Raw genomic sequence first — 21239 nt, forward strand, 5'->3', positions numbered from 1 at the left:
GGGTTAGGTTTGACGGTACGATCTTCTCTTTTTGGCCAAGTTTAAATCACAGTCATCTACGTTTACTGCAGATGTTTATTTCCCGGCCAGAATCGATTCTCTCCTATCGTTTATCGAATCTTCCAGCTTTCTCGAGCGAAATCGCGTGTAACAACGGATCAGATCTCGGCGAAAACGGCGTTCTTAAAACGCTCGTTGAACCCGCGAGATCGACCTTATTTATCACCGATATCCTTGGATGTGTCTGAAAAGGTTTCACAGCTGGCTGCCCAAAGGAACAATGGTTAATAGCGTCTTCCGCGGTTGTCTCTGTTTTAAGGCGATCGGCTCGCGCCGCAGGAAATTGTCCTCTGCCATTTCCTCCGCGGCGCACTTTGACACGCGGCGATCGTAATACGAAAATTGATGAAGCTTAAACCACTTCCGCGGGTAATTGCCTTTGAGGAATTTGTAAAAGATCCGTCGCTCGCCGAGAACGAGAGAAAGTTTATTAATCGATCATTAACATATTAGCTTTGAGTGTCGGGGGATTTTCTTTGTCGATCCGAGAAAAACAATTCAATTTAAAATAATAATAAACATATCGAAGGCTACGGTAAATACGCTTGACCTAATCATCTATCGTTGAACTTCCCTTTCCTGTTTCGAGTCGAATTTCACGAACCAGCGCGAGCGTGTGAAATTAATCACGACGATCGTTTGGCAATAAGATGTCTCGTCGTCGTAAAAATGTTCCAATGGCAAGTAAAATATCGAACGTCAAACGTTTATTGTTCTGTCAATTCGGAAATTTTTCGAAACGACACAATAGAGTGTTTATTGGTCATGCAAAAGATTTTTCCTGGCGCCAGAGCGATGGAATTGAAACAACAGAGAAGGGAAAACGAACAAATATATAATCTGATAAAACAAATAATGCAATAACACACGTAAAAACATTTACAGCGATTGAATCTTCATACTCTATCCAATTTTAAAACAACTGAATCATAGCAACAATTTCAAGAATACAGCGACTCTCGTTGTCTCGTTCGCTGCAACAATTTCGAAATGACACACGCTAGTAACAGATCTCCGAGAGACAAGAAATCAATTAGGAGACACCAGAAAGTTAGAAAGTGGTGGAATTATCGACCCTAAGAGAAGAGCAAGAGAGAGAAAAGAAAGAAAAAAAAAAAGATTGTTCGTAAGTGGCGTCTGATTGCGTGGAGCGAGACTCGAGCTTGTTAGAGGGACACACGGACAGACGGTGAAACATCTTTTTACAATCGAAGAAGATGTCACGTTCGAGGGAACAGCAAAAGAACCGAAGAGGGTGAGGGGGGGGGGGTCATGATGGTCCATCTTATCTGGTTGAAGGGGCTTGCGATCGTCTCGTTCCTCGAGTTTCGAGGAGGTCTCGATAGTCTAGCCGGATTATCCGGAGGCATGTGACCAAAGGTCGAAATCACCGGGGCAAGAAAATCGGTCGGTGAAATCGCTTTGGATTCCCGACAGTTTCAATAAAACATCGCCGATCGTACGTCGTAATCGTTGTCTCTTCATCCGACGAGGTAACGGAAGTGGAGCTGCATTTAAATTCCACCGATTCTTCCGGCGGCTGCGAAATTTCTCTCCCGTCTCTGGGTTATTTGTCTTTGAGAGAGAAAAGAACTGGAGAATTTTTTCATCTTTCTGTTTGACCGCTATGTCTGAGTGATCTTCGTAGTTTTACGAATAATATCATTGATCATTTCATTCAACCAGAGATTTCTGTATTATATTAATAATACAATTATAATATTATATTATAATTGTATTATTAATATATTAATACAATATTGTATTATTAATATTATTATTAATAATAATATAATTGTATTATTATATTATATTATAATTGTATTATTAATATAATAATACAATTATTAATATTATATTAATAATACAGAGATTTCTGTTTAATATAAATGTAACAATACTATATATATATATATATATTATATAGTATAGTATATTTTATAGAATATAAATAAATATAACAGAATAATAAATAAATATAAATTAATTTTGGTCTCAATCTCTGTTCTTATAAATGTATAATTATGACACAGTTTATTTGCAAGCTATAAAGTGATAATACGCTTTGAAAAACACACACACACAAACACTTTGCTACGAGTAAAAACAATTGAAATTCTAGTGACGAGTTCGATTAACAGGTTACATTATGTCATATTGTACTATGTTACGTTATGTTATAGCAATGAACTTTTTGTAAATTTATTTCAGCAAGAAAGAAAATTTGAGACACCCCGTTAGAATTTTTAATTATTTGTCTCTGTCTGATAATCACGTTCAAGCTACTTTGCGTTCTTACGACTGTGAATTCTCTGCACTTCTACGTCCACGAATCGTTCTACGCATTTATTTCAAGTCACAAGTGTTCAAAAATTAGCAAAATAACGCTGCATTTGAATTTCTAGATTATTTAATTCTATTGACCGAGCAAATCATAACGACAGATACTTCAACTTTCCGATCTCGTCGAAAACCCCTCCTCAACTGCGGAATATAAACGAAACGAAATAATACGTAATACCGTAAGGACACGTTGAACGTCTCGAGGAATCAAAGCAAAGCGAACGCAGCGCGTAAAAGACGTGTAAACCATTCGCGTAGGCCATTTTCTCCCTTCAGATTGCCACACACACACACACACACCGATCGTTATTATTATTATTATCATCGCGGTGAAAACGACTCGATTTTATTGGCACTTTAGAGGGAGGGCAGCGATGAGTTCGCTGGCTGGATCGGAAAGAAAAACGCTTTTCATTTCGTCATCGCGAGAAAAGTGCTTACTCCTAGGTCGAATAAGGCGTACAAGGGATTTTTCTCATTTCGTCTGTCGAGAAAGGAGGAAACGCGCGTCTCTCTCTCTCTCTTGCCTCTCTTGCCACACCATCTAAACGTATTACGATCGAGAAGTCTTTTTCACGGGCGAAGGAAGAAGAGAGAGAGAGAGAGAGAGAAAGAGAAGACCAGTCAATAAGAGGCCATGCGTGCTGATACGAGCATATTTCGTCGTCGAGAGGGTAAAGTCTGTGGTGAAATAAGGATCCAATAACTGAAGGCGAGTGGACGAAGCGGTCTGCACGTTGGTAACACTGGTCTCCTTCGTTCGATTAACTGTCTTCGAAAACTCGTGGAAAAAGGGCGAATTTTTTTTCTCGAGAGGATATCAATCCCCCCCGAAACGAACGAACCGCTTCGTTACTTCTGGGAAATTACGAATTTCGTACGATGTTTCACGATTATTGTTACGCAATAACGCGACGGCGATGTCTTTCTTTGTTCATCGTTTGAAAATTGTAGGTACAACCTTTTGAAATTGTTTCAGTCCGTATCGCAACGTTTACAAATTACAATCACTTTACTTGCGTATATTATAAATTAATTAATAAATATATTATATAAATATATAAATATATTATTAATAAATACGTAAATTATAATTATAAATTATAATTATAAATTATAAATTATAATTTACGTATGTTATAATAAATTAGGTAAATTATAATTTTTAGTTCACTTGTGCATCAGAGGGCAGGATTAAAAGGCGTATAGACTTAAAGAGGAACGTACTTTTCATTTGTCTCATAATTATAATCTTCTAGAATTACGTCCGAGTCCAAAAGAAACAGAACGAAGAAATTCTTATTGTTTCTTAATTCACGTTGAACGTTTTAATTTAAAGTATCGGCAAATCTAATATAAAGTTCATGATTCATGAGTGTAAGATTAGAATATTAAAATTTCGGACATTAACTATTCTCGATTAACCTAGATTAAGTTAGAATACCAATTACTTTTCGAAATCTCGACTCGATGCTCTAAATTTATGCAGAAATGTATAAATTTGTATAAATTATACTATTTCTGTCTCTTAGAAACTTTCGAATCGATCGTTCAAACCAGCCACCCGATGCCTTCCCTCATTTTTTTTTTTTTTTCTTTTTTCCTTAATCAAAGCGGGGAATTTAAAGCGGTGTATTCCGAGCAGGGAATGCATCAGCGATTACAAAATAAATCCCGGAGAGAAGATCGGGAGAAGGAGCGAGCATCGTAAACACAGTTCCACGGGGACGCTTCTGCGAAAATGTTTAATCCAGCCTGGTGTTCTGAAAAGTTGGATAATTTGTTCGACGAATGGCCGGTGGGTGGGAGGGCCGTATATCTGCCTGGAAACGCTTTCACCGGGGACACGGTTTTCCACTAATAAAAAAAAAAAAAAAAGAACCATCCTAATTATTGGCCAGCCCGTTCGCCTTTAGTTATTTTAATTCATTTACACTGCAGCAGTTGAAACGCTCGACACAGGGGAGTGAAAGAAGAGAGAGAAACAGTGTCTTTCGAATTTCTAGATCCCTCCTCTTTTTTTTTTCTTTTTTCTTTAAATCTGAAGTCAATTTTTAATCAGCACAATTGAAAATAAAGTTCCTTTAAATTATTTTGAGAATATAACGAAGAAGAAAGAAATAATAATCGCGAGGTGGTGGATCGTTTCACGTAATTTTGTTTTCAATTCGAGTAACGCTCGATTGTATAATAATTCTACGAACATGTAACAAACTCATTTCAGAATTTAGAATTTATCACAACAAATTACAAATGACAACTCTGAGAATTTTATGTAAATGATTCTTTTATGTAAATGATCTATCTGTGTGCCAAATGTTGCACAGAATATCTCATTCTATGGAATTTCATTCAGTGCTTTCCACGAGTTTCTGCATCTTTAATTTAAATCGTAAATAATTCTACGAACACGTAACAAGCCTAAGGAAATCGCTGTATAAATAACTCTAATAAATTCCAAATCTTGTCGCGTACTGAAAGCAAATCATAAATGATGACAATTATAACAACTCTGCGTAGAAATAATTCTAACTCCAAATCAAGCATCGAATATTATAATTTTATAGAATTTCATTCAATTCCTCTATGCGAGTTTTAATTCGTATATGACATCCGATTTGTAAATAATTCTCGAAAAAACTCGAGAAACACACACTCTAACTTAACAATGACAACAGTTATAATAATCGAATACAATAAATTCTAAGTTCCAGTGCATCGCTCGTCCAATTAACCAATTCAAATCTCCCAACACCATTCTCAAAACAGTGTTCCCTCATCATCATCAACTAAACTCGATCCCGCTTAATATCATAACACGCTAAAAATCACACCACGCCGTCACGTGCGTGTGTGACATTACACTCTCTCCGAGAGTGGCCACCCGAACTTCTTCCCGCAATAGATCTTCCAACGGGGACCTCCAACGTAACGAGCGGCAACGAGCGGGTTCTTACGCGGCTAATCGGCGTGTTCAGCGCGACTAATCGGACTTTCGGCTCGGCCGAGACATCTGTTACGGCCAGGACCGGATGCTACATCCACGCAAACGTGTTTGTCATGTCTGTCGTTGACTTTCGACGGCTCCTTGGTCGCGGTGCTCCGAGGAATTAGAGGGACACTTATTCAAACGCCGCGCGGTTAAAAGTGTTTTCTGTCTCTTCTTCTCTGTTCCTAGGCATTTTTGTCATGGCTCTGCCACGGTGACGAGTTACACCTTGTTGTGTCGTTTCTTTGTCGGGACGGGATCCTCCATTGCGAGGCACCGACGCGTAGCTGAATTCGTAGACCCTCGAGAAACGCGACGCACCGCTTCCGGTGACCGGATTCTGCGCAGCGAAACGATATCTTTTTCCATCTCTTCTGAGTTGTTCTCGCGCATTTTAAAAACAGAAATGTTCCTCTTTCACAGATCTATATTCTTCTTCTCTCTGCATCGCGAAGAATCGACCTTGAACGGGGTTCTCCAGTCCAAAATCAAATGAAAGTAAAACTAACCGGGTTCGTCTCTTCGATATTTAGTGGAGAAACGTTTGAGGATAGAAAAGATTGAAAGAAGATTGGACGAACCGCCATCTTCTTGCCTCTCTTCTGCTCTCGTTGTTCTCGCGCATTTTAAAGACAGAAATTTTCCTCTTTCACAGATCTATATTCTTCTTCTCTCTGCATCGCGGAGAATCGACATTGAACGGGGTTCTCCAGTCCAAAATCAAATGAAAGTAAAACTAACCGGTTTCGTCTATAAACGTTTGAGGATCAAAAAATAGAAAGAAGATTGGACGAAAACCCTCGACAACGTCGGAAATTGGAAAGAGAAGCAATTTAACATCATTTTCAGAAATTTAGACCGGGGAGCGCCTAAAAATCCGGCAAAAAAAAAAAAAAAAAAAAAAAAAAAAAAAAAAATGAGAAAAAAATCTGAAAACGCAAGGAACCGAGAAAAAGGAAAATCTATCGTCGGACATAATTGCCAAAAAATCTTCCCAGTAGCAAAAATACCAGGCATAGTTAACATCACTCGACTCCATATCCTCCCCCCATCCCCCACTCGCGTTTCGTGAATGCTGTCTGCGTAGAGATCGGAGAATCTTTATCGGAATTCCCTTAGCATATTCGGATATCACTGTGGATATCGCTGGTGCTGGCGTGGTGCATACGTGTGTGCGTGTTAATGCTCGGTGTTTTGCGCGGTTTCACGAGGCGGAAGGGCTTTAAGGACCCCAAGCTCCCTCGCCCAACATTTGCTACGGGGCCGATGCTGGCCTACGTAGAATCGTCAGAGTATGCGTGCATGCGCCCGGTGAAATCTTCGTCGCGCGTACGGCATAGCAGAGCCGCGGGGGCCCCCGGCGTCTCTGTTTTGGCCCCGTGGAATCACGCAAACACCCGCCGCGAATACCGAACGAATGCCTAGCATCGGCCGATACGCGCGGCACGAGGGGTGGTAATCCGATCCAGTTTCCGGCGGAGAAACTCGGAGAAACGCGTTTCCATTTCGAGGCGTACGAGAGTGAATCTCGTATTCCGCGCGCCGGTGTGTACGCGCGTGTGAGTGTATGTGAGTGTATGTATCAACCCCCTCCACACCCCACTCCTCCGGCTATTATCGCGAGCTTTTCAACCCCAGTTTTCTTTCTCTTCCCTCTCGATTCAGGTTATAGTTATGGCATACAGTTGGCTGTGAAGTTGGTTATCTCGGGTCTTTACCGTTTGAAACTCGCAACAGTCGAGGATATACATATGTAAATCCGCGAAGCGATGTAGATTTAATTATCTCGATCGTTCAAGTACTCCCATTTTTATCCCCCGTTGATGTGAAACGTCAAGTTTCGGGGGATCTGTCGACACTGGCGCGAGCTGTGTGCTTCTGAATTTGCCGAAATGCAAATATAGTATATATAAAAACAAACTTCGTTTATACAGAAGAATGTACAATTATTTAGACTAGAGATCTCCTCACCTTTTATTTTATTTTTACTACGATGTTTGTTTCACGTACGATACAATTTTTTTACTACAACGAAAATAAAAAGAGGAGACGTTTTCGGTTCGTATGTAATTCCAGTAATTTGTAAATTACAAACTACAAATTCGTTTTCAATCATTTTTTGAACAAGCCAGAAATTACAGGTCTTTCGATAGATTTTAGTTTCCTGAGGGAATTAATTAATTAACCTACTTGTTACACTTCAACAGCACTTCAGCTGTTACAAATTTAGCCCACGTGCTATTAATTTCATCACATCGAATATTCTGACAGTCTTAAGTGGATTAAAAATAAAGCGAGTCGAACCGAGTTTGACCAAAGGTGGATTGGCTTCTTTATCGAGCGACGACGTTTATTGTCACAAACGAGGGAAAGGAGTTGCGTAAATGGAGCGAGGTGAAAGAAGGGAAGGAAACGCGTGAGATCTAATGGGGAGAAAGAAAAGAGTAGTGGAAGAAATGTGTACTTTCGGGTATTTGATCGAGATTTGCGATATTTTGGGGTCGTTGAATTAAAGACACCGCGAACGAGTAGAAAGTGTGTAAATAAGTTCAATACAATTCACGGTGCAAGGTATGTCGAAGACTTAAGATATTTCAAACGTTCCAAATTTATCTTAATTGCTTAATAGTTCAATATATTTTATTAACGATCAGAACATTGTATATTTAATTAACAAACGATTGTCGTTTCGTGATTCGAAATATCAAAGAATCATCGAATTCTCTCTTTTTCTTTAATTTATTCTAAATTCCTTACAATAAATCTTACGGAAATAAATTTCGATTATAACGAAAATACTCAATAATATTCAGGAAATCAACCAAAAATCGAAGCTGATCGATTTAAAGTTCTAGGAAAAGAAAAAAAAGAAAAGTTGAACTTTCGCTCGCCAACGAATGCTTTTAACCAGGCCTATTTTAAAGAAACCCATCGGATCCGTTGCTACTTAAAGGATACTGCTATCGAAAGATACTCCTTCTCACTGAACGATCGAGATCCATCGAAGAAAGAATTTGAAATGGAAAGAAGAAGGTGGGAATAGATGGGATGACTGTTCAGCCAAGAATTTCGATGAGTGTCTAATTGCTTTGAAAACCTGTCACGTCGATCTCGATGCTCGGCTGGAGCTCGCTATGATTAATGGAAGGAAAAGAAAAAAAAAAAAGAAAAAGAAAAGAAAGAGCCCTAATGCGTTTCGTCGCGTGATCTAGACTTCGAACGACGTGTGACACGTCGAAACTATCGTCTTTTTCGGGGCGGAAAAAAAAATTCAATGTCCCCGAAACAGAGCGCACCTAATCGTCAGAAGGGAAACCCGTTTTGTGTCGACAGAGCTTCTGCTTTCAACCCACGACGTTAATTATGAATTACGACGTGTTTGGGGAAACATGAATTTTGAATACCAAATAGGGATCGCAATTTACAAGTTAATACGGCTAATTACGTTTCAGAGAACAGTTTAAGTTAGTCAGCTTTTGGAATTCGGAGCCCTCTCGTTTCTCTTCGTCTGGAAATTCTTTTTTTTTGAAAGTTTGCAAGTTAATTTCCTTGAATATATTTAGCCTTTTGGGTGTCTATGTATGTTCGTTCGTTTCGTCGATGATCTACAAAGACTGGAAACTATAAAGATTCTTTAGATGTTTCGAAGTTTGAAAATTATTCAGACGCTTCTGCAATTTTTAAGTCAAACTTGATTGTCTTGTGTGTGTGTGTGTGTGTTTTCATGATCAAATGGAATATTTATTCTAATTTGCCAGGGGAATGTTCACACTCGTACGACATATTTTATTTCAATCGTATATCTATATTTCAATTACATATTAAAAATAAGAAATTTAATTGTATCTATCTATATCATTTAATTACTTATATTTATTTAATTATACCTGGCAAGTTTTATTTAAATTTAATCTTCACGATCTCCACGGTACAATGTCCGCCGTTTTATCTCGTAGGTTTCATTCGACTAATTCGGTTCCCTAAACGTCTCGCTTCCCCTCAATTCATAAAAACTATACTCAGAAACGCCCCTTGATTTCCACTTAATCCCACGTGCCGTGCACGCCTTATCGGAACGAACGAACCAACGTGCGAGAATTATTATGCGAAAACGGCGGCATACGGCGAGGGAAATTTCCTTCAGCGTGCGGCAAAGTACAGCGAAAGGCAACGCCACGAGAGGACGGTGATTAGCAATTTCTCCAAGTGCGGCTGTATTACGTCCCTGGCGTGTGATATCGTCCCCTGATACCGATCGATCAGTCGCACTCGAAACGCAAATCTCACCCCAACGTGAAAACACCACCACCACTGTCTTCGATTTCATTGAGCTTCGAACAAACTACTATTCTCAACGACTCGTGAAAGAGAAACGTGTCTAACCGAGGAGCGACGATACGTGTGAAACAATTCGATGAAATTAGATAATTCAGACAAGAGTCAGTTAGGTCGTTTTTCAACAGAAGCTCGAGAACGTCGTCCCTGTCCCTGGAATTTCGTAAACGTATCTCGAGCGACGACTTCAGGCAGCGGACCGGGTCTTCTTCACGCTTTCCTCAGTCACAGCTGGAACTGTTTGCGTTAAGAAGCGTCGTGTTCCCTCGTGTGTCCATCTGGATGTCGTGTCAGGGATCATGCTTCGGGTCCACAGGATGTACAACCCGTACGTGACCCACGTACAAACCGAAATACACGATACTCTGTTTCCTTTTCGGACCTTTGTGCTTCTAATGTACACCACTTCCTTATGGCCGGTTTCAAACGGAGTTTCAACTACGACCAGAGTACTTAAGCAGCTGTTTAACTGGGGATTCAAGTGGGTCCACTCGCGTTGCGCAATTTTCATTGAATTTTCATGGAACTTTGTTCAAACCTTATTCGCCTCGTTTAATTTGCAACGAGAAGAAACGAATTGCTGTTACTGGCAGGTTTTAATTGTCATTATCTTGAAAAATTTAAAATTTTTGGTGTTAATCCTGAGGATTAACAGAACTTTCTTCCACCGTATCATGTTAATGAAAATTTAAAGAATTTAAATTTAAAAGTCTTGAACTCACGATGCGACGCAATGGTGTAATTTTTGAGTATCGCGTCACAAATTCGAGGGTTGAGAATCACAATGGCGTGAAGCCACACTTACGACGTTCCTGGTGAAATGATTATGTTTTCTTGGCTAAATGCTCGGCCATTTCTCGGCAACAAACGGAATTATGACAACAACCAGACACAAAACTAAACATACAGAGTCTTCGACGCTTGTGTAAAGAGATACAATGAAATTCGCAACAGAAAACACGAAGAAACGAAGGATCCTCGGACCTTCTGGGAACTGCGAGATCCCTAGAAGAAATAAAGGTGCTACCTGAAGACTATAGACGGTACACTCGGAAGTAAAGACGATAAAAATCAATTGGATTCTACGCTATTGAACGAACATTTTGTCCAATTGTTGCATAAACTGTACAACTTTATATAATTTTTTACACGTCATTGAACTCGAATCACAACCACGAGTTGTGAATTCTCGGTCCCTCTAATTACGAAATTATTTCGGCCAGCTATTTAACTTCGCGACAGCTTCTCGAGGGAGATCTTTTGGAAAAGCGCTGCACAGGTTCTTCCCTTGTTCCAGGAGCAGAACGTGCCGAGTGTTGCCAGATTTCATCAGCTCGGATTCGGGTCGCGGTATCCGTCGATCCATCTGTTCCTAGATCTGATTCTTGCGATTGTTCTTCGTCACGTAGCCGCGCTCCATTTTCCTTCCCCCCTCGGTCACCGGTGAACAGCACGTGGTACACAGATCTTCGCTCCCTTTGCGAGTACAGATTTCTTCTCGTTTCGCGATGCTGTACACCGCGTGCATCGAGGTGGAGGACTTAATTAATAGGACTCGTCGACTTCGCGAACTGATAAATTTTGCAACATGTATGATGATGTACGTAAAAGGTATTGAAGTAGTTGTGGATAAATTCGTGAATAAATTAATGAAAAATATGTCGATCTGTGGACTGTATGATTTTGTCAAATGTAAAAGTGATGAAAACGTGAAGGTACTAGTAGATATTTATAACGAAGTTGGAAAATATTCGACCTCTCAAGAAGGAAAGCAGATTTATATTTCTGGCAATTTTTGTGATACCAAAGATCAGTCGACGCTAGTATGATTCAAGTGGTACGAAATAAAAAAAAAAAAAAAATTGAAACACTCAAACTTACGAATTGTAAATAGACATATAACATACATTTTTCACAAGAATTGCCGAGATTCATGGTTTAAAACTAACAACGTGACACTCGGGAGGCCAAAAGGGGATTAATAAATCTGAATTCTATCCTTCTATTCAAAAATGTTAGTTAGTAACTGGTCGATGCGGACCATAACGAGTGACCAAACCAGTGTACAATTTATATAATTCTTCATTTTAAATTCATCGGTATATCGCTGGATACTAGGAAATAATAAATTTACTATTTGTTTCGCCTGGGTTATACTTAAGTATGCCTAAAATTGAGAAAATGTTGCAATTTTGGGCCAAAGAATTCTCGACGTGCCAACGCAAGAGGTTAAAAACTGACAACGTGGACACGGGGAGGATAAAATTCAAACAGACGCATTTAAAAAGATCCGCCAGAATTCTTCTCGCCGTCGAGGAGAGACTGAGAGACACTGACGTGACACTCCGGGGGCTAAAAGGGGGCTAATTGTGTCTACGAAGAAATTAGGACTGCAACCGAGGCGTGCTCCAAACATCCTTCCCGAAAAGGGCAGTCCCTTTTTCAGCTCGGACGACGCTCCAACAGATATCCCCGAGGGTAAAAGAAAAAAGAAGAAGAAGAAGAAGTAGAAGAAGAAAAAGATACTGACCCAGCGGGAGACGCTGAGCGTCTGGCGTGCAGGAGGTCCGAGAACCTCCATTGTCCCGGCCGTTCAGGCGCCCCGTCAGGGCTGTTTTGGCTTTAAATGCAAATACAAGGCCGAGGACAATACCTGCCGCGATTGCCGGCAACTGTTTCGTTCGCTTTGGGTGGCGCAACAGACACCCCGTATACGCAGAACTGAGATCATCGCTACGACTCGTGTCGGCGAGGTCCTCCTCGTCGGCGACGATTTTCTTCACGAGGTTGACGTGTGCCACGTGTTGCCAGGTCCATCGATGAACAGTCGAACGATTGTATTTCGTTGCGCAGAGCAAAAGAAAAGATTGAAAAGATGAAAGGAAACTGGGAATCCTGCGTCGATTACTCCGAGTTGTTGTTGTTGTTATTATTATTGGCGAACGAATAATTTGTGGGGTGCGACTTTTCATGGAAATTTTGTAAGAAAAGAAATATGTAAATTTTGTTATGATTGTTCAGAGAAAGAAGTATGTTAGTCTATTTTTATTAGTCTGTTTGTTATTAGTATAGTATAGTCGCATAGTATAGTATATGTGGTGTAGTAGTCGCATAGTATAATAGTACAGTATAGTATATAGTCTATTATGAGTATAATAGTACAGTATAGTATACAGTCTATTATGAGTATAATATAGTCTATTTTGAGTCTAGTATTTTAGTCTAGTGGTGTAATATAATATATGTAGTATAGTCTATTTTAATGTATGTAGTATAGTCTATTTTGAGCCTAGTATTTTAATCTAGTATAGTGTATGCGGTATAGTTTATTTTGAGTCTAGTATTTTAGTCTAGTGTAGTAGAGTTGTATAGTATATGTAGTATAGCCTATTTCGAGCCTAGTATTTTAGTCTAGTGTAGTAGAGTAGTATAGTACATGTAGTATAGCCTATTTTGAGTCTAGTATTTTAGTCTAGTGTAGTAGAGTAGTATAGTATATGTAGTATAGCCTATTTTGAGTCTAGTATTTTAGTCTAGTGTAGTAGAGTAGTATAGTACATGTAGTATAGCCTATTTTGAGTCTAGTATTTTAGTCTAGTGTAGTAGAGTAGTATAGTATATGTAGTATAGCCTATTTTGAGTCTAGTATTTTAGTCTAGTGTAGTAGAGTAGTATAGTACATGTAGTATAGCCTATTTTGAGTCTAGTATTTTAGTCTAGTGTAGTAGAGTAGTATAGTATATGTAGTATAGCGTATTTTGAGTCTAGTACTTTAGTCTAGCATAGTATATGTAGTATAGTCTATTTTGAGTCTAGTATTTTAGTCTAGTGTAATAGTATAGTATAGTATATGTAGTACAGTCTATTTTGAGTCTAGTATACTAGTATAGTATATGTAGTACAGTCTATTTTGAATCTAGTATTTTAGTCTAGCATAGTATATGTAGTATAGTCTATTTTGTTAGTTTATTTATATTTTTCATTAGAATATTTATTGTATCAATAGTTCCGATAAATTTTAGTGTCACAAAGTGATTAAAACTTCGAAATTTCGAAGCTAAACAAGAATAGAAATCGTTGGTTAAAGATATTCCGTACGAACAAATTCATTGCACAACAGACAATGTAAAACACAATAACACAACCAAAAAAAGATATTAGAAATTTTCGTAATCCAACGTAGATCATTCTGTTGGAGGGTTAAGAAGCAGTAAGAGGCAACGAAAGTTGAGAACCCAAATCCAAGAAAAACACCTTTGTCAGCAACTCCCTACGATTCTCCTCTCCATCCATCATTCTCTCTCTATCTCTCTCCCTTTTTCTCTCTGTCTGTTTACCCCAGGTCCACGGAAAATTGGAAAAACAAACAACGAAGATGAGTACGATCACGAGTATATATAGATGCTTGGATGGGAAATTGAGTCGTTAGGAGACCGATAGGCCGAGCCACGGTGCCTCGGACCTCGTAATTTTAGGTACCTCAAGGGGCTATTCGGAAGCGAGCAGCGGTTGATTGGTCTGTGACGAGACCACCCTGTTAGTTGTTGGAAAATAGCGTTAGCTTTCATTCCGCCTTAACGAAGAGAGGCCGCGATAGTTCGCCCGGTGGAAAGCTTCGACGCCCGAGCGAAACGATTACGCCCGACAGAAATCTGATTATCGCCTTCGCGTTTCGCCTCGTGTAAAGCGAGCGTACACACGCGTACAAGATACACATACACACGTGAACACACACACACACACACGCACGCACAGGGTTTATAAAGTGAATCGCGTGCCGTTTATCTTGGAGCAACGGTAAATTTCTACGCCGGTGGTGGTGGTTGTTCTGTGACTTTTTGAATTATGCAGCTAGATCGACGTGAATATTTGAGTCGTTTAAAAAGACTGTGACCGAGGGGAACGATTTATCGATTCTTCGGAAAATTTCCCGACGAATTCCACCCTCCGAGTTTGTTCCGAGGGAATTTTATATTTTCCCGAAGTTGTTGCTGAATGTCGTGCAGGTTTAAAACGTATGAACAATTAACCGATAGATAATTAGATTCCCTTTGGTCGTTGATCTTTGAAAATGTTTGTTTCTATAAATCAATAAATTTCTATAAATTTCTAAATTTTTATCGTTCTACAAATAAATAATTTTCTATTGTGTCTTACACGTGTCTAAAGAAATTCTCACGAATGAAACGTTTTACGCTTCGTGACTTTGGACGAACGAATAATTATATAGTACGTCCGACTAAGGGTAAGCAACATAAATACGAAAATAATTAAAAATCGTTCCTAAAGTTTAATCTATGTATCTTATATTTGGGAGAATTTAGTTGCTGTGGGAAGAAACGAAAAATAATAAAAATAATATTACAGCGAGAAATTATAACGAACAATGTACGTGATATTTTACTTTATTACTATTATCCAATGTAAATAAAAAAAAAAAAGAAAGAAAAATTAAAAATTACTCCTAGTATAATCGACTATTTATCCTGTACTTGGAAAAATTCACTCGCTGCCACACGGAAGAAAACGAAAAATAAAAATAATATTAGGAACAAATTATTTATAATATAATATTATTTATATAATAATTATTTTATATAATATAATATTATTTATATAATAACATTAGGAACGAAGAATTTATTTGATATTACCTATTACTACATAAAAAAAGAAACAACGAATCTCTCCCGTAACAACATTCGTCACAATTCACGACATTTATAAATAATCCACAGCTACCGATTGCCACTCAATCTCTTACAACAGATTTCAGTAAGAAAGTCCATCCACAAAAGAATATAACCACATAATGGATTTCATTTTTCCTAGCCGGAGGAGAGAAAGAGAAAAAGAGACAGAGAAAAAGAAAAACAGAACACCAACAATAAGTTTTCTTGATATTATTCCACCTTATGTCCGAAAGGCGAATAGAGTCTACATCTTCAAGGACACCACGAGGGGCATAATCGTGCTAGCACTTCCGCGACAAGCCCCATTGTAGCCTAAACTACTGGGGCCCCTTTAAATCTGTGGACCCAGATATATCCTCCTTTTCTTCCTTTTCTTTTTCTTTTACCTGCTTTCAATTGACCATTTCGCATGACCGTCTCGCTACGGTTAAACCGCCGTGCTACGAAGCTGTTGTTTATACAGCCGTCTCGCGTCTAACCATACTCTCGAGTCTTGTCTTTACTCGCTTGTTTATCGAGGCAATTTTCCGCTAACCGAGCGAAAAATCGCGCCATCGCCAATGGCCCGGCGCCATTCAACAGCTCCGCGTGACCCCCGGAGGATTTTCCTTTTCAGGGACCCCCGCTTTGTTTACTTACGACTCGTAGCACTGTAATTGCCGTATTCAGGCCGCCACGCTCCGCCATTTCGGTTGAAAATCTCGAGAGGGCCCATAGAGATCCATTTGTGGATTTTGGCCACACGTTGCGCCGGCAACTGGTTCGCGGACCATAACGAGTGACCGAGCCGTTTATTCGTATATAATTCGCCGCTTTCTCTTGCTTTTTTGAACTCGTCGACACGATAGAAACGATCAAGCAGTAATCAACTTATCATTTGTTTTTGCCTGGGTTACATTTTAAATGAGAAAACGTTGCCAATTTGGGGATTTTCTCGGCGAAAATCCACGAATTTACTCCAACTCTATACTATATTCGTTCGCAGAAAGATCAATAAACTCACACTTTCGAAATTTCGAAATGTCTGTCGCGACGAAATACATATCTTCGTTCCGACGATTCAAACGATGATAATTGATCGTTTCTCACGGACAAACCAAGACAGAGCGACAAATAACACGGCCGAGCCAATTAAAAACACATTAGACCGTGACTTTCGAGCTCGAGGCAGCAGTTCGAGAAGTAATCGAAGCGACGATGGAGGGAACGGGCTAAGCAAGTGCAACTTGTGGAGCCGTTTCTCAACATTAAAGAGACGACCCGGTCGACCATATGTGTCGTGGGAGACGGAACTCGTTTACGCGAACGTTGGAAAATCACTGGTCGGTGTTTAAGCGACTGGCAAACAAACAAAGTAACCCCGATTACGCGAGGATGATCCTCAAAGAAAGAGAAATCCGGTACAGATGTTGAGTATACATTCAAGACGGATCCCTCGCTCTCCGTATGTCGAAAAAATTGAAAGAAAAAAAAAAAAAAAAAAGGAACACAATAGCGAGACGAAGGCCTGCGTCGTTTTGTTCGTCTTTCAGAATTTTTTCTAGTATTTTAATTGCATTACGAAACTTTGAAGTTTCGCGCGTGGCATTAAAGTTTAATACGGCCATTTACGTTTCAGATCGAGAGAGAATTTTTATTTATGCACGCGACGCGAGTAATAATGGAAGACGTAATTATAATAAACCACAACGTTCCTTAATACTAATGTCTAACACGGGAGAATAATTTTCTTTTTAAATCTGCCTTCATAAAAATGTAAAGTTATATAAACATCCGAGGTCCACCGTAACTTTAACGTTTTACATTCATACGTTCATATTCTGGGAATATTGTTTCATTATTAGAATTTCTAACGATGTCGAGCAATTTGTAATATCTACAAGCTTTAGAATTTCTTGATAAAATTATATATGACGTTGTGTTCATCGAATCTGTCTGTCAAATTGATTGTTAATTCAATTTACTATGCACTAATATCGAATATTCACTACGTCAGATATATTTAAATTCCACGTTCCACATTCGGTGTCTGAAAAATGTACCGTTTCCGCTCTAATGTCCGAAATATTTACGTCTATAATGCATCACGAAAGCAAAGAAACGATCGAGTTTTCGCACGCCGTTCGTGTGTAAAATCGCCAAGCGAACCGGAGAGATATTTCCTGATAATATTCCTCCCTTCGACGTTAAATGGCTCGTGCCAAATTTCTCCAACTTCACAATCGAAAACAATTGTCACATCGTTCGGTTACGATGTTCAAATCTTTGTCAGAGCGACAACGAAGAACATTAAGCAGAGAATCAACATTCATAGATCGACGGAATTCGAAAAGAGAGAGATTGAAAGAAAAAAACATTGGAAAATTTACTTACACGACGTCTCGTCCGTGTCTGTATTAGTGGAGCGCATCAGTGTGCATCGTATGTTAAAATCGTGTGTACGTACCTGAAACAAAAGAAGAATGTTCGTTAGAAAAAAATTGTCACATCGATGCAGTCACGAATTCATGATAAACTTAATTTCATGATAAAATGTTTTTGCTAACACGTTTTATTAATCACCCAGAGCGATTTCTTACTCGTATAAACACGTTTCTCTGCAAACTGCACATGGCACAGGTTATGCTCTTGCATGAGCCAACGTTCTCGTTGCAATTTTCGTCGTTTCAGACGTTCGCGATTCTTTAAAACGCGTCCAACACTCCCGACATTTGTCGTAACTCTAGTTTTTTCTGCAATTTGTCTCGCAGTCGAGCTCGAGTTCGATACTGTGCGTATTATAGCGCTAATATCCCGACGTGCAAGACACTGCGGTCGTTCGCAACTTTTTCTCTTTCCGTAATTGTCCGGATCTTTTAGTAAATTCATCGTCACTTTACGACTTTTATCAACTGTTTTGTCGAGCCATATTCGTCACAGAGTAACGTTCTTCGTTTAATTTCGATATCGCGTGTATTTCAATTGAATCTCACTTTTCCCCGCGAACCATTTTTACAAATTTATTTAGTTATTACGTTAACACGCACTCAACCGACTGTGTTTCACGCGGATGTTACGCTTTCGATAGCTTCCGTACGACTGAGGAACGTAAATGTTAGAACTTGTTCGTCTCGCGACCGCGGGTAATATTTACACTTTCGTTTCTGTGTGTCTGAGAAATTGCCTTTCTGCGAAATTGTCTCGGTAATAACATTCGACGTAATATACGCGGCTAATCCATCTATACATTCCCTCTACTTTACGATACAAAATTTAACACAAGAAAATATAAAGTGTGCTGTCTTTCTGTTTCGAGATAACGTATCGGTTAAATTTATCACGCTGAAATTTCTTATTCAACAAGAATATCATTTTTCTTCAGAATAAAAACTTGCAACATCTTGCAAAAACTTTGTAGAATCATTTTTCTTTTATTAAACATCGAAGAATGATAATATTATGTTTTTATATATCCAGTAAAAGAGAAAAAGAATAAATATGAAAATAATGAACAACAAGTCGATAAATATGAAAATAATAAACAAAGTCGATCAATGTATTTGGTACTACCGTTAGTATTTTTTTTTTCTATCGAAATATTTTCACACTGAAGTCAAATACATTTGTTAGTATTATTTTTATAAATACTTCCACACCGAACTATTATTATCGAAATGAATCGTTCACGAAGCTACGCGTTCTACACGCGTGCATCGGAAATGAGAGAATTATGCCGGTCGATTTATTCTGACAACATGATTTAATTTGTTATTGCAACTGTCGCGATTTAACAAATTCGAAGACCCCGCGTGTATGTTTCGCAGGCAAGAGTAAATTTACATCTGGGCCGCGTGATTCTCGTCCGTTTGTTTGTTAATTCGAATCGTCAAATCGTTAATATGTTTCATTTCGATAGCCGGTGCTTTAAACTGGGCTGCACCCGAAATCTATTGATCTCGGACGCTGCATAAATTACCATGGTGTCGATTTTGATTTTAATGCTCGTGTAAAAAGTCGTATGTTAATTTTCGCCCGCTATGCGAATTTCCAGCTGCGAGCTGTTTCGTCCAAACGCGGAGTATATATATTAGAATTTTATTATATTCACGAGTACGATAAATAGACGTACAATTATATTTATCGCTAAATGTTGTTACGAACTTGCGCTGATTTTCATGCATTTCCGAACACTCGAAAAACGTGATTAACGAAAGTGGTATTTAAATGCAAATTTAATTTCTTTTTATTAAATATTACTACTCTATTACTGCTGAATATCATAGTAAAATAAATGTTACTGTTCTATTATTCTAAATATTATAGTAAAATAAATGTTACTATTCTATTATACCTAAATATTATAGTAAACACTCGAATTTCAGACATTTCATACATCGGCCAGACGAGGGTTAAAAATATTACACCTATCACGATTGCATTCATCGATAAAAATATAAATAAATAACTGGACGTTTCTGAATTATTGCAACTCGAATGAAATCTCTGCAATTCAATGTTAACGCATGCAACGAATGGATATTGATAAAGAGGATAAGCAAGTAATTAGAAGTGATTTTGAAGTATTAATTATGCCTGTCAACTGTTGAAATATTAAAACAATCGGAACACGCGTGCGCGTCCGATCGATTTATACGAAATGAATTGAGAAGAACTTGCTCGCCGTTCACGTCCAGCAAAAACGTCGAGCCTTCAATCGCACCGAGAACGATATATACCAATTATTTATGCGTGCACGCGAGACTGATCGATAAACTGCAGATTTTCACGCGTTTACGCGAACATCTGACGGAAAAACGCGCAACAAAAAACGTTTAACACGCTTGCGATATTCCCGTAACGAAAATAACGGGTGACTGCACACAAAACTGGACACCCGAGGGTGTTCGTTTCACCGTAGCAGAGTCACGAGCTGCATTATTCAGCCTCGCGATCGCGAGAAGTTGTTTAGAGAAGTTTCGCCGATATTATTTTCTCATGGTCGTGGATCGGATACGTCTTCAGAGAGAAAGAGAGAAAGAGAGAGAGAGAGAGAGAGAGAGAAAGAGGGGAATCGATCCTCCCACGAATGACTCGACCCTCCGGCGAAGGTCATTACCAGCAGGTAGAATGACGAGGTACCTCGACGAATTATCATGATCGAGGCTCGCCTTCGAGATCGCTAATCGATTCGCGTTACAGTCTAATCCGTGCCGAGCAATGACTCATGCATGCCTCGCCCGGCCCGATAATTACAGGCCCGAAAAGTGATCGTTAGTTGACGGGGAATTGCGTGGATAGAAGAGCTGCCATTTCATGGAACAGTTGCCCTCCGGTACATACATTTACATATATATATATATACTCGTTCTCAAGGTGTACCGCACGTCTTTCGCAAAGGACACTCTATTTTTCGACAGCCATTGCAACTTTGGATCGAGCACAACCGTGACTGACTAACTAACGATAGAATAACTGATTTTTTGTTAACGTGGTAACGAAACATCAAAACGATATATATATCAAACGATACGTATTGAAAATTTGATCTCAAATTCTGTGTTCGTTGTTACTTCCCTCGTTCATTTGATGATTTATACTCTCGTATAAAAAAGAATTTCTTCTCGTGTCTGAAAGTTAGTCTGTTTGCATTAAAATTGACAATTATCACTGTATCATTTTCATAAAAGGACCGGTTTATTTCATAATCGAAAAATTTGACCGAATGGGTTAAAGATGAATTTGTGAACATGCTTCTGACAGCGAACAATATATTCCAACATAAATTAAGCAAGTTTCCCTTGATCATAAGACTTCGTTAATGGCGGAGAATATAAAAAAAA

General features: G+C 38.8%; 1 protein-coding gene across 3 annotated transcripts in view; it reads right to left on the reverse strand.

The window, feature by feature from the left end:
- Window positions 1-21239, reverse strand: part of LOC122534009 (teneurin-m-like) — a 294594-nt gene that overhangs the window by 67911 nt on the left and 205444 nt on the right. For 2 of the 3 annotated variants that reach the window (XM_043664254.1, XM_043664255.1), the window contains one exon: window positions 17794-17866. The exons of the other annotated variant lie outside the window; for it this stretch is intronic. In XM_043664254.1, coding sequence (XP_043520189.1) covers window positions 17794-17830 — 37 coding nt within the window. In that variant the 5' untranslated portion in view covers window positions 17831-17866. The remainder of the gene's footprint in view (window positions 1-17793; window positions 17867-21239) is intronic. 3 annotated transcript variants of the gene reach the window in all.

This window comes from Frieseomelitta varia, unplaced genomic scaffold (assembly GCF_011392965.1).
Source record: "Frieseomelitta varia isolate USP_RPSP 00005682 unplaced genomic scaffold, Fvar_1.2 scaffold_566, whole genome shotgun sequence".
NCBI classification, from domain to species: domain Eukaryota; kingdom Metazoa; phylum Arthropoda; class Insecta; order Hymenoptera; family Apidae; genus Frieseomelitta; species Frieseomelitta varia.